General features: G+C 49.9%; 5 protein-coding genes across 5 annotated transcripts; 3 read left to right on the top strand and 2 right to left on the bottom strand.

Moving 5' to 3' along the window:
* Positions 1-239: 239 nt before the first annotated feature.
* Positions 240-1,511, bottom strand: FTJAE_11712 (uncharacterized protein; the record flags this gene model as incomplete). The annotated part of the gene is made up of 2 exons (XM_037344684.1): positions 240-1,373; positions 1,428-1,511. 2 exons carry the CDS (start codon positions 1,509-1,511, stop codon positions 240-242), a joined length of 1,218 nt encoding a protein of 405 aa, XP_037201245.1.
* Positions 1,512-2,870: 1,359 nt separating this feature from the next.
* Positions 2,871-4,727, top strand: FTJAE_11711 (DNA polymerase IV; the record flags this gene model as incomplete). The annotated part of the gene is made up of 3 exons (XM_037344683.1): positions 2,871-3,699; positions 3,751-3,930; positions 3,982-4,727. 3 exons carry the CDS (start codon positions 2,871-2,873, stop codon positions 4,725-4,727), a joined length of 1,755 nt encoding a protein of 584 aa, XP_037201244.1.
* Positions 4,728-5,477: 750 nt separating this feature from the next.
* FTJAE_11710 (glutathione S-transferase) lies at positions 5,478-6,110 on the top strand (the record flags this gene model as incomplete). The annotated part of the gene is made up of 4 exons (XM_037344682.1): positions 5,478-5,512; positions 5,576-5,733; positions 5,790-5,961; positions 6,026-6,110. The coding sequence occupies 4 exons, from the start codon at positions 5,478-5,480 to the stop codon at positions 6,108-6,110; spliced, it is 450 nt and encodes a 149-aa protein (XP_037201243.1).
* A 273-nt stretch (positions 6,111-6,383) lies between these two features.
* FTJAE_11709 (metallocarboxypeptidase ecm14) lies at positions 6,384-8,057 on the bottom strand (the record flags this gene model as incomplete). Its single annotated transcript, XM_037344680.1, has 1 exon — positions 6,384-8,057. The coding sequence occupies one exon, from the start codon at positions 8,055-8,057 to the stop codon at positions 6,384-6,386; it is 1,674 nt and encodes a 557-aa protein (XP_037201242.1).
* A 1,979-nt stretch (positions 8,058-10,036) lies between these two features.
* FTJAE_11708 (sec7-domain protein) lies at positions 10,037-14,308 on the top strand (the record flags this gene model as incomplete). Its single annotated transcript, XM_037344679.1, has 2 exons — positions 10,037-10,421; positions 10,488-14,308. 2 exons carry the CDS (start codon positions 10,037-10,039, stop codon positions 14,306-14,308), a joined length of 4,206 nt encoding a protein of 1,401 aa, XP_037201241.1.
* Between the last annotated feature and the right edge of the window lie 493 nt (positions 14,309-14,801).

Raw genomic sequence — 14,801 nt, 5'->3', positions numbered from 1 at the left:
AATCGGCAGCGCAGCATAGCATCTGTAGACGAATAAGTTCCAGTCTAGCATCGTTATATGACATCAGTTTGGAATTCACATGTATAAACTGTAGATGAAAGAGCCCATAATGTATTTGTTTGATTGCGCCTTGGTATCGTTACAAAACCATATATATAGTCACCAGCACCCATCACTTATGCGTCCGTATTGTTTAACCCAGTTTGGCCGTTGCTACCATGTTTCGATGGGGTCCCCATTTAGGAGAAAAGGTCCTCGGCCTTCTGTCGTTGCTTCGATCTCCCTCCTCCGAACAGCTCCTTGCCAGTATTGTTGCTGCCAAGCTTAGTAGGGAATAGTTCGCGCGCGTTAGCTGAAGCAGCGCCCTTAATCGCAAAACCCTCCCCACTCCCTTGCTGGCTCGCCATGCCGCGGATGTTGAATGAGTTGCCATCGCCTCGTGCACTGGGCACGGAAACAATCTTGGGGCGATCCTCATCCTTGAGGCGGGCTGATCCTATCGCTCGCTCGAGGGTATCCAAGTTTCCTCCACCAAACTGCTTGATCGACTTCTTGGTCGGGAACAACTCCTTGGAATTGTTACTACCTGATATGCGATCCTTGAGGTCCCGCGCTCGCGCTCTGTTCGCAGATGAGCTAGCCCTCTCGCCCATTAGATCATCGCCATCGTTATCGCGCCTGGGAGATGCAGATCGGTCGCGATGAGTTTTCCGGCCTGAAAACAATTCCTTGCCTTGATTCTCGCGGGCATATGAGCGTGGCCGTTCCTCTATGTCTGAGTCGCGTCTTCTCCGTGTTGGGCGGGGCGCATCATCGTACATGCTGGCCTCGAAAGTCTCAACGTCGTCGTCAGAGGCGCGTCGTCGCCGGCCCTCGCCACCCCTATGATAGCCATCGTCACGATCCCTGTATCTTGACCGGTTTTCCTGATTTCTGCGTCGTCGCTCCTCGGGGTCATGCTCAGGATGAAGGAGATAATAGCGGCTGCGCAAGGCAGCGCCAACCTCTTTTTTGTCGCTTTGTACTGCGAATCTCACCTGGAGAGAAATCTCTGGCTTCTCTTCAAAAGGCTTCGCAGGCAGAGTTTCTCCAATTGCCAATGCTGTGGCATCTGCGACAGGAACAGAGCTCAGGGCAACAATTGCATCGCGCGCCGTGGGTTCAGAAGGAAAGAGGAGATTGGCGGAAGAATCGTCGATCCACTCGATCCTGTCGACATCGCCGAAGTGAGCCTTGACGTAGGCTTTGATATCGGTTGTGTGTAGAGAGTCAACACCCTTGATGTGGATTTTTGTCGGGATGAGGGTCTTTGAGTCGTCGGTGGGAGGTTCATCTTCAGCCACCTCGCCAGGCTCTTCAGGCTCGTCAGGTTGCTGAAAGGGAAGTCAATTTCGGATGGCAGCAGTCTGACTGTCAGTCAAGCTTACGAGAATATCGTCACGGCCGATGTCGAGAATAGGTGCGTCGTGAACCGTGTCGACGGCATCGTCCATCTCAATATCGAGATCCATGGCCTGTCAAGATCTGAGGTGCCTAAAGTATTGGAGAAAGTGTGTATATGACTAAGGATGGTGGGTGGGAAGTAAGTTTAGGTATGTTCTGAGGAATAGATCAAGCAAGACAAAGAACGCGCTGATGAAAGAGAAGCGGTTGAAAGAAGAAGGAGAAGCTGGAGAATAGAAGAAAAGGTGCAAAGTAGGCAATTGCGGTTTGCGGTTCTGAGATTGATGTCCTCTACAAGAGACCCCAATCACTGGCTACAGGCTACTAAGGTACCTATTGCATGGGCCGATCGGAGCTTAAATGGCCGGCTCCGCCGCCGCTAGATCTGTAGCAGATATCCCTTAAAAGTCAATTACGATGAAAACGCTCGTAGCCGTTATAAGAGGTTGCGAAATAAATACACATCCTCAGCAATCTTGAGCTGAACACCTTACTTATGAATCTCATACAACAATTACGGCAGAAGCCCAACGTCCTTGTCGTAATGTACCATCTTCTTCATAGGTAGGTCAGCAATCAACGAACCTCGATGCGCTAACTCCTCACACTTCCCCAAATGAGATTCGCAGAGTTCAAGCCCCATGAGCCATGGATGGATCCAGAATTGTCGACAATCTAGACTACCCTACACAGTACAAAGATACCAATGTCAACTTACACTTGACTCGCGGGGCATCAAGGTTTAATGGTATAACTACACTAGGAAACGAAACAGCTGTAAGCAAGATCAAATCCATAGTATTGCCTCCAAAGGCTCTATCTGATCTTGAACCAGAAAGTGCACAATATCAAAAGCTTCTTGCTGGTCTTGGTCACTCACTCCATCTGCTCGCTCTGACAAAATAATAAAGAATTGGAATCCCATCCGTCGCTTACCTCCTACACCTAAGGCGATGCCTTCCAGCCGTGACAGCATAAAATGGAAGTTGAAGATTGCATATTAAGCCTGCAGAAGGAACTATGGGCATAAGGTATGCGACTAGGTAGGTAGCCGTGGCTGACATGGATAAAATTGAGACGGAGTCCTTTCCCGCATCAATGAAGCCATTCCCTCTCTACATTATCTTACATAGTACTTTAAGCTACCTTAGCAACGCCCTCACGATTTGTCCATCTCGACGTCATTCAATACTAAACGAGTTGCTTCTTTGGCCGCCACTACTGTATGAAGAAAAGCAAGACAACTCATATCCGAAGAACAGAACTTACAATTCATGTCCTATTTCCTGTATTATCTACTTCAATCAGCCAGGCGCGTGCAGTTATGAGACTCACGTCAGCCACCACAGCCTTGATATTCCACGAATAGCCAGAGTCCTCTCCATCCGCACCAGAGGCTGGAGCACCTTTGCCGGAAGGTTGCCGTGATGAGGCTCGATAACCTTCCGCGGATTTTTCTCCTCCCAACACATTTAAAACCTGAAGAACTGCACGAGCTCGAAGATCGAATTCCAACATTGACGTATGACATCAATGAGGCCGAGATCGTGCTCGGAAAGATATCGCAGCAAAGACGCGCCGAGTTTGAGCTGAGAAGGGCAAAATTCGAGTTTGCCTCTGTAAAGGAACCTCAAACGGAGAGCCATCAAGTTGATTCTCCAGCTGTGTCGGATGACTCGGGCGGTAGCCCAGATCCCAAGCGGAGGAGAGTCAAAGAACAAACCGAATTTGGGACAGACATAGTCAAAGTTGTTAAACTTTCATGGCTCCTAGACTCGTGGGAGAAGGAAGAACTCTTACCCGTGGACCACTACTTGATCTTCCAGTGTAATCGAGTCTTGCCTCGTGAGACAACACCTGCACCTGTATTACCGAAAGGCTCTACTTCACCGGCAAGTAGTGTTCTGGAGCGTGCCTTTCTTGAGCAGAAAGCGCAGTCAACAAGCATATCGCCATCTAATCGGCACAAAAGGCGTCATGATGCCTCGGCAACATTATCGCAAAATGCACCTAGTCTCCTTCATCAAACGACATCGGAACACGATATCACGCTGCCTGTGATACCCGAATTTCTGAGAACCACGTATTCATGCGAGCGACCGACATATATGAACCCACCGAATGAAGCGTTTGTGAATATCCTCACTGAGATACGGACCATTCGTCGACTCCGAGAGGATGAGGTTGGTGTAAGAGCTTACTCCACATCAATTGCTTCGATCGCTGCGTACCCTTACGTACTTAGGAATGCCCAAGGTGAGTATAGCTGCATTGTTTGGTACTGCTAGCAGCTAAAAATTCATCTAGAAGTTGCGCGATTGCCAGGTTGCGGTGATAGAATCGCCGAATTATGGCATCACTGGAAGGAGACAGGCGAATCAGTAGAAGTACGCGAGGCCAACGCCGACCATAAAATCACAGTCCTCCAACTCTTTTACAACATATGGGGGGTTGGGGCTGTCACCGCCCGCGAATTCTATCAAAAGGGTGAGCACGAGAACGAGCCCCCCAGGCACAGAAGAAACTAATGGTCTTTAGGATGGAGAGATCTAGATGATCTGGTCGAATTCGGATGGAACACGCTCAGTCGTTCGCAGCAACTTGGAGTCAAATTTTACAACGAGTTCTCGCAGGGGATCCCCCGGGACGAAGTCGCGACCATTGCTGCTGCAATACTGGAACACGCCCGACTGATCGACCCAGGATTTGAGATGGTCATTGTGGGTGGTTATCGGCGAGGCAAGCAACTATCTGGCGATGCTGATGTTGTTTTGAGCCACCGAAATGAGAACAAAACACTGAATGTGATAACCAAGATCGTCGTGGCTCTCGAAAAGGCCCAACTTATCACACATACACTGACACTATCGACTCACAACTCTGATCGAGGGCAGCGCCCGGTATCTTGGAAAGGGGAAAAGTCCAACAGCTCAGGCTTTGACACACTCGACAAGGCTTTGGTAGTCTGGCAGGACTCCAGCAAAAATGCTACGCCGCATCGACGGGTCGACATCATTATCAGTCCGTGGAAGACGGTGGGCTGCGCAGTATTAGGTTGGAGTGGCGGCACAACATTCCAGAGAGATGTTCGACGCTATTGCAAGAAAGTCAAGGGTTACAAGTTCGACAGCAGTGGAATACGGCGCCGAGCAGATGGCAGATGGGTCGACCTTGAAGGAACCTCTGGAGGCGATGAAGCCCCTGATATGGAAACAGCAGAACGGAGAGTCTTTGCAGGGTTGGGTCTCCAATGGCGGTCACCTGAAGAGAGATGCACTGGATGAGTATGAGGTAGTGTCACTGTCGATCCACTGGCGTTTCTGGAAAAAGTCAGACAATCGATACTGTCATATTGATATGGAGGTAGTCATCATTAATGCATGCCCTGCCCAGCGGACTACAGTTACAGTACCCTGCGGAGTTTTGGCTTGTAAGGTACCTGCATTGGTAGCGGCGGAGTTTGGGTTTTAGGCCCATTATCAATTACGCCAGCTTTCAACTTTCAACCTCACACCCAATGAATCGGATGATCCAATTAAGCCGACGGCATTGAAATCCGAAATCTGACCACGGTACGAAAATCAAGACTCGGGGATTAGGTACTCTCGTCATCAAATACGTCCGTCGTATTCCTTGTTCGGTTCGTCTCGTCGTTCGGAGCGGATCTCGCACGCATAAGCGATGCTCCGAGGCTGAATAGACAGCACCCACCTTATTTTTACTTGTACTCTACAGAATTGATATGGTTTCCCGCAACTGCCTAGGATTAGAACCCTCCGATTGTGCTTTGTTGGCCATGGCATGGACCTACGAGACAACCAGAAGAGTCGGTGGATTGTTCCCCCCGGTGGAGCTAACCTGACTCTCCCGGACATGTTAGGTCCGTTCCGTGGGTAGTTTCATCATCCTGTTACTGTCTGTTACTGGGAACCCATCCCATTAATCACTATTTAAGAACCACTCCGTGACAGGACCGTACCAGCTCAACTCTGTCAGTTTCATACTCCTCGTAGTCAAGCCATCTTCTCTCCACCATGTCTCTCGTCCTGGAGCTTCCCGCTGAATACGGGTAAGGGACAATCCCAGTGTCTCTACCTCAACCTCAACCCCCAACAACTGACACTCTTTCTAGCTTCGTCCTCGTGGCCGCCACATCCACCTTCTTCATCAACACACTCCACGTTCTCCTCACTAGCAAGGCTCGCAAGCGAAGTGGTATCAAGTATCCCGTCGCCTACGCTTCCAACGAGCTCGCCGAGAAGGACGCCGAGGCCTTCAAGTTCAACTGCGGTTCGTACCACCCACGAAACCCAAGTCTCGAGTACTAGCCTAACCATCTTCTACAGCCCAGCGCTCACACGCCAACTTCACCGAGAACCAGATTTCTTTCCTTGGTGCTCTTCTGATCTCTGGTCTCCGTTTCCCCGTTGCCTCTGCCGTTCTTGGTGCTGGCTGGGCCTTCTCTCGTGTATTCTACGCCATTGGCTACTCTGCTGGTGGCCCCAAGGGACGCATGGGGTATGTATACACACTGAGGCAATCTCCATCTTGTGATATTTGCTAACTTGACCGACCTAACTAGTGGCTCAATCGGCTCTTTCCTCTGCGATACGTCGCTCAAGTGCATGGCCGCCTATACCTCCATCATGTTTGCCCTAGGCAACTAAGTCGGACTAATGAACGAGTTTTGGAAAGATGTAATATATGCATGATATTAGGTAGTTTCTGTTTAATTTACCTAGACCTGTCACGAATTCCCCATCGTTGCTATTTCCTGCTTTTTGCTGTGACCATTAGACGCCTGCGTATCCAACCATTACATGCATCTTATGCAATTCCAAAAAGATATGAAGAAAAATAAATCATAATGCTCAATCGTAAATTTCATACCAAATTCCTATCCAACACCCTCCTGCATCCCGTACAGGCTCACATCAGCTTCACCTTCGAAGCCTTCTCCTCCTTAACTCCTGTCCAACGGTTGGGTTTTGCTCAGAATCTTGGACTGGCTGATTTTCATGCATCTCCACCTTGTCATCCTCTTCAGCCTCAGTAACGGACTCGATGCCATTGTTACCCAAGAGATAGTCTCCGTAATACTTCATCGCATTGAATATCTCTTCTCCTGTTGGAACAATGTGTTCTTTGGGAAGCAGAAAGCCGTAGCTGCCGGTATCTCGAAGCTTGAGCTGGTAGCTGTAGTGAGCTCGCATTTCGTGATAGAACCAGTCGACGGCCGACCCACCGCCAGATTCGATGCGAGACCAGTAACGACCACCGCTGAATTCACGAGCCGAGACCGCACCCTCACATGCTGATGCAACAGTGTACGACTCTCCATTTGATAGACGGATAGACTTTGCAATACCTGCGGCAAGCTCTTCCAAATTCTCCAGATTGGGAGGGTCGACGGAGCAAGTATAAGAGTAAGGATACAGAATTTGCTGAGAGTATGAATGTAAATCAATCAAGCCGACAAATCGAACATTGTTGTTCCAGGTTTGGTTCCGCGCCCAATCGGCAATGTGCACCGCTTCAACGGCCTGAAAAGGCTTCTCTCCCCCATAACTCTCAGAGCATGGGTCCCGTTGAACCTGTGAGCCATCCCACTCGTACCCGTAAGCTCGGTCCAGGTCTAGTCCACGGCAAAACTGTAGGTTAGTCTGTTGTCGTGTTTTGCGCCAGAGCCGATCGATATGCCAGGTATACTCGAAACCATCAGGGTTCGCGATTGGTAGGAAGACCAAGTCGAACTCGTCCAATAGCTTTGTGATCATCCGTTCTTTGCCGTAGCTAGTGATGAAGGACCACGCCAGATAGTTGACAGTGCTCGTTGAGATCCATTCGCGAGCATGAGAGCCGCCCATGATCATGATTGTTTTGCGCCTCGGCGCATCCGGTGCTGTGTTCGGAATCCCCACTCGAAGGGCGGGAATATCGCGGCCTTCGTACGACTTGCCGATGTTAATATACTTGACGTAGGATGGAAACATAGCCTCAAGGAGGCGCATCCATCTCATCACGACCGGCAGAGACTGGTAATCCTGGAAAAAGAGGTTATCTCCAGGCGAAGAAGCGACTTTCAGGACCGGAGGCGCGGGCTTAGCATCGTAATAAGCTGGGTTTCCTCCGATAGGCAGTGATTTATAGACTGCGGCGGCCAAATCTGGAATCAGAATCGAGTGCGATGCGTGTAGTGTCTTGGGAAGCAAGCTCAGCAGAGGTCGAACCTCGTCAGCGTGTAGGCGGATGTCGACATAATCATCGGTAAAAGCCCAGACATCGAGAAATAGTCGAGCGGCGGCATCGGCAAGCGCTCCCTCCTCGTGCGAGGTAGTGACGTTGAAGCGGAGGACCAACTGATTGAGGTATTGCGCACGTAGTTGATTGATGATGGGCGGCGGGGTGTTTTTACTCGGATGACGTCCGAAGACGGTCTCGATAGCCTTGTCGCGAAGTTTAGAAAGAAAAGGGAAGAGCCGTTTGCTCGCGTCATTATCATTATTGTCGGTATTCTGTAAATCTGGAACGGCACGATGTGTATCGATGCCAGCGGCGTGGGCGCTGGAGGCCTGCAGAAGCAGCAGACTCGCTGCCAGTAAGGGCAACCTCATCTTGAGTCTTGTAAGAGAACGCGCAGTCGACTCGATCAATTGATCCTGATTGCCTGAAGTGTCCGGGACTGAATGCGGAGGACTATCAGCCCTCAGCTGTATATTTGGTGATTTTGTATGATGGAAATAGCGACAATTATTAAAGATATGAGTGACGATGTTTGAAGATTACACTACACTGCCTCTAGTTACGGAGTAGCCTGGATGATAACGCACGCAGCCTGACGCTTGTCGCTGGTTTCTGTGGGGCTGACGTGGAAGCCATTATTGGTCCATCCATTCGAACATGGAGGGAGGGTTTTTTTTCACAACCTAAGCGTTGGAAGCATCAGAATTGAAGCAAATAGAACAATGCCATATTTTAAGGAGGTAGTTGGATTTAACAAGCTTGCTATGATAGCATGTAACAGGATTCCTAAATGCTTAATTCGTAGTGCGAAGTGACACAGAAATGGACACTGGAACCTTAGTTATCACCAATAACTGGTAGTTACACAGTTATAAACACTGAGGGCGATCTGAAAAAGGACCAAGAATAATGGAAGTAATGTTGCTGTCCGCTGACAGTTGGTTACTAACTAGACTAAAGGTCGCCACCTAGGTATTTATAAGTTTTCTATCAGGTTGATGGAAAGAGATGGCTTATAATTAGAACCCTGAGCTACCTATGTAGGTAGTTAGTATCCTTTTCTTAGTAGATGTCAACAACATTCAATATGCTCCGAACTAATTCGAAGCAATAGAGCTACATATTTCAGTTTGGATTCAGGAGACAGACATAAGTTTATCGTATCCATAGCTAACTTTAATATACTTGGCTACAGTACCCAGGTTGGTGTAAATGAACAAGCTTTACGTAGCACACGTGAGGGGTCTATGTGCACTTATCTGTCGCTTGAGTAATATAGCAAAATTACCTTGTAACGATTCCGAAAAAATCAAGCCTCCAAAGATGTCATTTTTTATGTGACATGGCCTTAGATATATTATGGGCAGGGAGATATTGAAACATGAATACTTGTTCTTAGCACTCGCTGGTATATATAGATTAAAAAAAAAAATGAAGCCATCTTCAGAAACTGTCAAATCAATTTGCCTGCTCACTTACTCTGAGGCTGTCAGACCAAGTTCGGAATCTCAGTCCCAGTTTTGAATAATTACAATAAATAAAATCAGCATTTGTTACCATACTCTCTCGTCTATTGATGCCAGAGCGTCTATCCAAGTGACCACAAGTGCTGATGATACTGTATAATACTACCCCTACTTAGGCTTACGTTGCGCGTGTCGCCACGTTGCAGATATACTGTATACAGTAGCCACCTGAGATGGGATCAAAGATATCGAAGAAGAAATTATTGTAAGCTGTAATTTCAGCCCATTCTTTGGACAATGTTTCTCTATCATCACCTCACCTCCTTACACCAGCCACACTAATAACCCAGTGGGCTAGGCTACTAGCTTAGGTCCTTTGTACCTGAAGGGCCTTTTACAGCGGGGTCTTTCAGGACGGGAACCTAGAACCCCCTACTCCCAGCCACATACATGCCTTACCTACTGTAGCAGTGGGTCCGGACACTGTACATTGGTCGTCTGACATGCGCTGGGGATGGGCTGGGTTAATTGAGGCTGCCACGACCAGCAGCCCCTGGCTTGGTGGGAAAGCTCCCGTGGAAAGCGAATGCTCAATGGAAGTGATCGAAAACGGATCAACCTCCAACTAACTACTAACCTAAGTAACTACGCTGCATCGACAGCGCTTACAATCCGACCCTTTCACGCGACATCCACTCTTGCTGAATTCTTATCATCGATCTAAGCACCTCGAGTTGTCTCAATGAACACCACCGCGACTGCGTACCAGCATTTCGCTTGGTAGGTCGTGAGACGCCTGCCGCCCTCAACTGGCACGCTCTCTATCCACGTCGCCTGGTCTTGACAACGCCTGGGCTGGCTGCGTATCATGATCAGTCGCCGTTATGGCTTTTCGTCGCCGCCGAGGCAACTTGTCTGATGACACTGAAAAACGCCGACATACCCTCTTCGAACCCAGCGCATCCGGCGATCTTCCTCCAGTTCCTTCTCAGCCCGACCACAACGATGACGAGGGACAAGGACCCGGAGAATCTTCCCACCCGCAGCAACCTCGTGAGTTAGCTCGCGAATCAACAACTAGCCGTCCTGAAGGTCTCCCCGAGAGCCAAACTGAGAGTCGCCCTGGAAGTCGCCCAGACACCCCTCCTATACAAGAAGAAAACAGCAAACATCATCGCTTCTCCGTCTTGCGTTTCCGAAACGCGAGTGATTCTCAACTGTCTCTACGAGCCAAGCAACAGTCCGAGAAGCCGCCGCCTGTTCCGCGACGTAACACACCCCTATCTACCGTACTTCGCAGTTGGGACATGCTTAGCTAACCTATGTTCAACTTAGCACCCGAAATCATTACCACCGCTCCAACAAACGAGTTCAATGGACCGAAAAAGAAATCATCACGGATAGGCCTGACTGCCAGGTTCCGTCGCTCGACGGATTTGCCCCGTGAGGACGTCAACACCAACAATGGAACGGGACGCCAGAAGACACTTCGGAAATCCTTCACTGATGACAGACGACGCCCCACGCTCGCTACGCTGGAGGAACCTGAATCCCCGCGACCATCGACAACAGCTACAACAAGTAGTCCTAATGGTACAATCTTAACACCTCCAAACCGCCCTTCCGAGTCATCCAGGTCTGATGCTAGCTCCAACGATCGCTTGTCTCACCAGAGTTCGTCCTATCAGAGTCCGGAGACGACACCCAAGAAATCAGGCCCGTTCTTTCGATTGCGACGGCACAAGAAAGCACCAGAGCCTCTCTTTCCATTTGCGCATCTTCAGCAGCAAGGAAAAGCACCCCCAGGCATCTCCTCGGCTTTGTCCCTTGGGATTTCCACTACGCCACGTCCAGCTTCCGCTCAGAGCGGCAGAACAGCTGGCGGAAATACTACCAAAGGAGATTCCGATCTAAGGTCAGGACAATCACCTGCGACCACTCTGGTGGCACCTGGAGGGGTTCAGTCGGGGCATTCTTCGCCCACCAGGGGCGATATGTTGCGAGGAAGGTCCTCTACTATGAGTTCGATGGGCCGTGACTCCAATGACGATCATCTTCTACCGCCGACGACACGAACGTCGTCCTCTACTGGCCGTAAAAGCTTTGGTGATTTGTTTGGCCTCAGTCGTTTGCGGCAGAATTCGGAACTCAGTCGTCAGGGCACGATGACTCCTACAACCCCTGGGTCCATTGGATCTAAAAACAACTCGCTCCAGCTTGCCAGGGACTCCTTTGTTCTCCCAGAACGCAACGAAGACGAGTCACCAGCCAAATATCTTGCGCGGGTCGAAGAAGTTGCCAGCCGAGGCATCATTGCTGCGACTCTTTCAAAAAGCGCTGACCCGTTCATGGCTTCGGTCCTTCGGAGCTACATGCGTAGTTTTAGCTTCTTTGGTGATCCTATGGATATGGCTATTCGAAAACTTCTGATGGAAGCTGAGCTACCTAAGGAAACACAGCAGATCGACCGCTGCTTACAAGCGTTTGCCAACCGCTACCATGAGTGTAACCCAGGCATTTACTCATCGCCTGACCAGGCGTACTTCATTGCTTTCTCCCTACTTATTCTACATACCGATGTCTTCAACAAGAATAACAAGCACAAAATGCAAAAAGCTGATTACCTGAAGAACACAAACGGAGAGGGCATATTTGACGACATTCTGGAATGTTTTTATGACAACATAACTTATACCCCTTTTATTCACGTTGAGGATGATTTAGACCCTGCAAGCGACCGCTATGCTTCACATAAATCTCGACGAAAACCTCTGATCTCCTCTACAGTAAACGACCCCGCAAAACGAGCTGTCAAGGAGCCTATCGATCCCTATACCCTGATCTTGGACGGAAGCCTTGATGCTCTGAGACCAAACTTGAAGGATGCCATGGAGCTGGAGGATCACTACAATTACCTCGGCTCTGCGACTAGTCTGAACTTGAAGGACTTGCAGAAAACGTTTTTTAGAACAGGTGTACTGCAGATCGTGTCGGCCCGGTCTCGACCTGACGCTTTCATGACGGAACAGACAGCTAGCAACCCGGCCGAAGCACATCCCGGTATCGTCGACATCAAGGTCACCAAGGTTGGATTACTTTGGCGGAAAGATGCGAAGAAACGCAAGGCAAGGTCTCCGTGGCAGGAATGGGGCGCCATTCTTACTGGGGCGCAGCTCTACTTCTTCCGCAATACAGGCTGGGTGAAGTCTTTAATGCATCAGTATGAGAACCACATCAAGGCGGGACATGACGGAACACCGTTGATCTTCACACCCCCGCTTCAAGAGTTCAAACCAGATGGTCTCATGTCAACTTATGCTGCCGTGGCCCTCCATGATACGGCGTATAAGAAGCACAAGAACGCTTTCGTCTATGTGCGGCAGGGTGGTCTAGAAGAAGTGCTATTGGCAGATAATGAAGAAGAAATGAACGACTGGCTCGCCAAACTCAATTATGCTGCCGCCTTCCGGACTACGGGCGTTAAGATGCGTGGTGTCATTGGAGGCAACTATGACGGACAGAGTCGCCGTGGTTTACGTCGACTGGATAGCGCTGATGCTGCCACTCTCATCCAGACACCAACCGGACCAGTGTCTATCGCGAGGAGTCGAATAGACCATAAAATGGCCGAAGATATCTCGGCTGCTCGAAGAGACGTGATGAAGCAGAAGATTGCTGAAGCTGATGAGCATGTGCAGGAGATTCAGAAACAGCTGGAACACCAGCTCAGGAACGCACGCCACCTGCTAATCCTTGCGCCCATCCAGCCAAGAACGAGGGAACAGCTTTTATCTGCTGCTGCGCGGATATCTGCTCAGCTCAAGTGGACGCGCCAAGATATGTGGAAACACAAATGCCACCGTGATATCTTGATTCAGGATCTCGAAGAAGAACACCCATCCTCGACCTTTACTCCTACCAAGCAACAGTCAAACCGACTTTCACAGAGAACAGGGTCGCCTACGCCACGGGGCAACGTGGGCCGTAGAGGATCGCGGTCAACGCATCATTCTGGAACCGAGGCCGGCCCAAGAACACCCACCGAGCCGCAGATCGCCCACGTCCCTAACACAGCCGAAGTCACAGAGGATGTCGATTCACCTCTGGACCAGGTTTTCACAACGCCTCCCCAGAGTGCCACTAAACGCCGGCATAGTTCACGCGATCTCTCCTTTGTTCGACCAGAAGCTGCTAGCACGAGACACGGGTCAATATCTAGTATCGCCCAGTCTCCCATAGCATCCCTCCCTTCCACACCGCTAGCAAAATCTCCTTCTGCCCAAGATGAAAGCAACAAGCCACCGTCGCGCAAGGAGGACGACGGAAACCATGATCCTGACGCCGATGAACGAGACTTCCTGGAGCAGGCCGGCCTACTTGAGCAACGACCCAGCCGTGACCCTACAGACAAAGCCACTGTTTCCACAGGTGCTGATGTACCTGGGGAGTCTGGGACACCTACAGACAAGGGCGATAGGAGCAAAATTCGCCGTAGTCTCCAACGCACTCTTCGAGAGGGCGCTGGACATCTTTCGCACCACCGCGGCAGCCGCAAGGGCAAGGAGGTCGCTGGGCCGGGGGAAGAATCGACCCAAGAGCACCAACTTTCCAGAGGCACAGGGAGCTTCGTGGTGCATGGCAAGAAGGCATCAGTCATTAACTTTGGTGATGGCCTGCAGAACATGACCCATGATGAGAAAATCCGTGCTCGAAAGTCCTCACAGCAGCAAGATCCTCCGCTGTCGCCAATGCCTAGTGGACCAGAGGATGAAGATTTCTACTCTGCCGTTGGTGTGCCGGTGGAATCGAGTGAGCGCAGAGAATCCATTGCAAGCGCAAGCACTGCAACCGCACGAAGCTTCCGCGAACTGCATAGGAAGTATTCGACCGCCCAAGCAGCTAGAAGCACATCAGCTGGCGGTAGGTTAATAATACCGTCCGACACGGAGAGCGAAGTTGCAGTAAGCTTCTCAGATGGGCGCCGCAGTCCCCTGCCTCCAATGGAGACAGAGACGGACGAGGAGTCAGACGGTACCGGTGTAAGGAGAGGCCGAAGCACCAAGAAGGACGATTTTGAAAGTCGAGACTCGGATTCTGAGTCGCTTCAGGATATAGAGCAGCTTCCGAGTCGGCCCGTGCAGCCCGTTAACGCCTGACACTGGGAAGATATGGAGGGCTCTCGTGTGGAGTATAGTGCGCGCGTATAACGTTTATTTATATAGAATTGGGGCTTGCTGGGACGGGCGTTGTGACTACCTTCGTTTTATACTTGTGTTATTGAGTGGCCACAGAAAAAGCAGACTTGAGATGTCGAGCTTGGTGGACTCATGTCAAGGGGTCGATGACGAGGACAAATGTTTCTAGATATTCTATAGTGGCCCGAGGCCTTTTGTTCATTTGTACTCGCTTGCACCAGGGCTTGGGCAGGGCATTAAAAGTCAGCGTTAGAAATCAATTTTTGATTTTTCAGTCGAATCGAAATTGGGCGAATGTGCATATTTAATGGATATCATCCATTCTATTGATTTTGATGAGAGGTCAGGAGGAACTGCACCCATAGAACCAGGACGTATACGTGGATGGAAAAATTAAACCAAGGGTCAAGAATATCATACTGAAACAGAGTATTGTTGAACTAAGATATGCGAT

This window comes from Fusarium tjaetaba, assembly GCF_013396195.1.
Source record: "Fusarium tjaetaba strain NRRL 66243 chromosome Unknown NRRL66243_c0000299, whole genome shotgun sequence".
Classification (NCBI taxonomy): domain Eukaryota; kingdom Fungi; phylum Ascomycota; class Sordariomycetes; order Hypocreales; family Nectriaceae; genus Fusarium; species Fusarium tjaetaba.
Note: the sequence above shows the minus strand (reverse complement) of the source record. Positions and strands in the feature narration are given on the sequence as shown.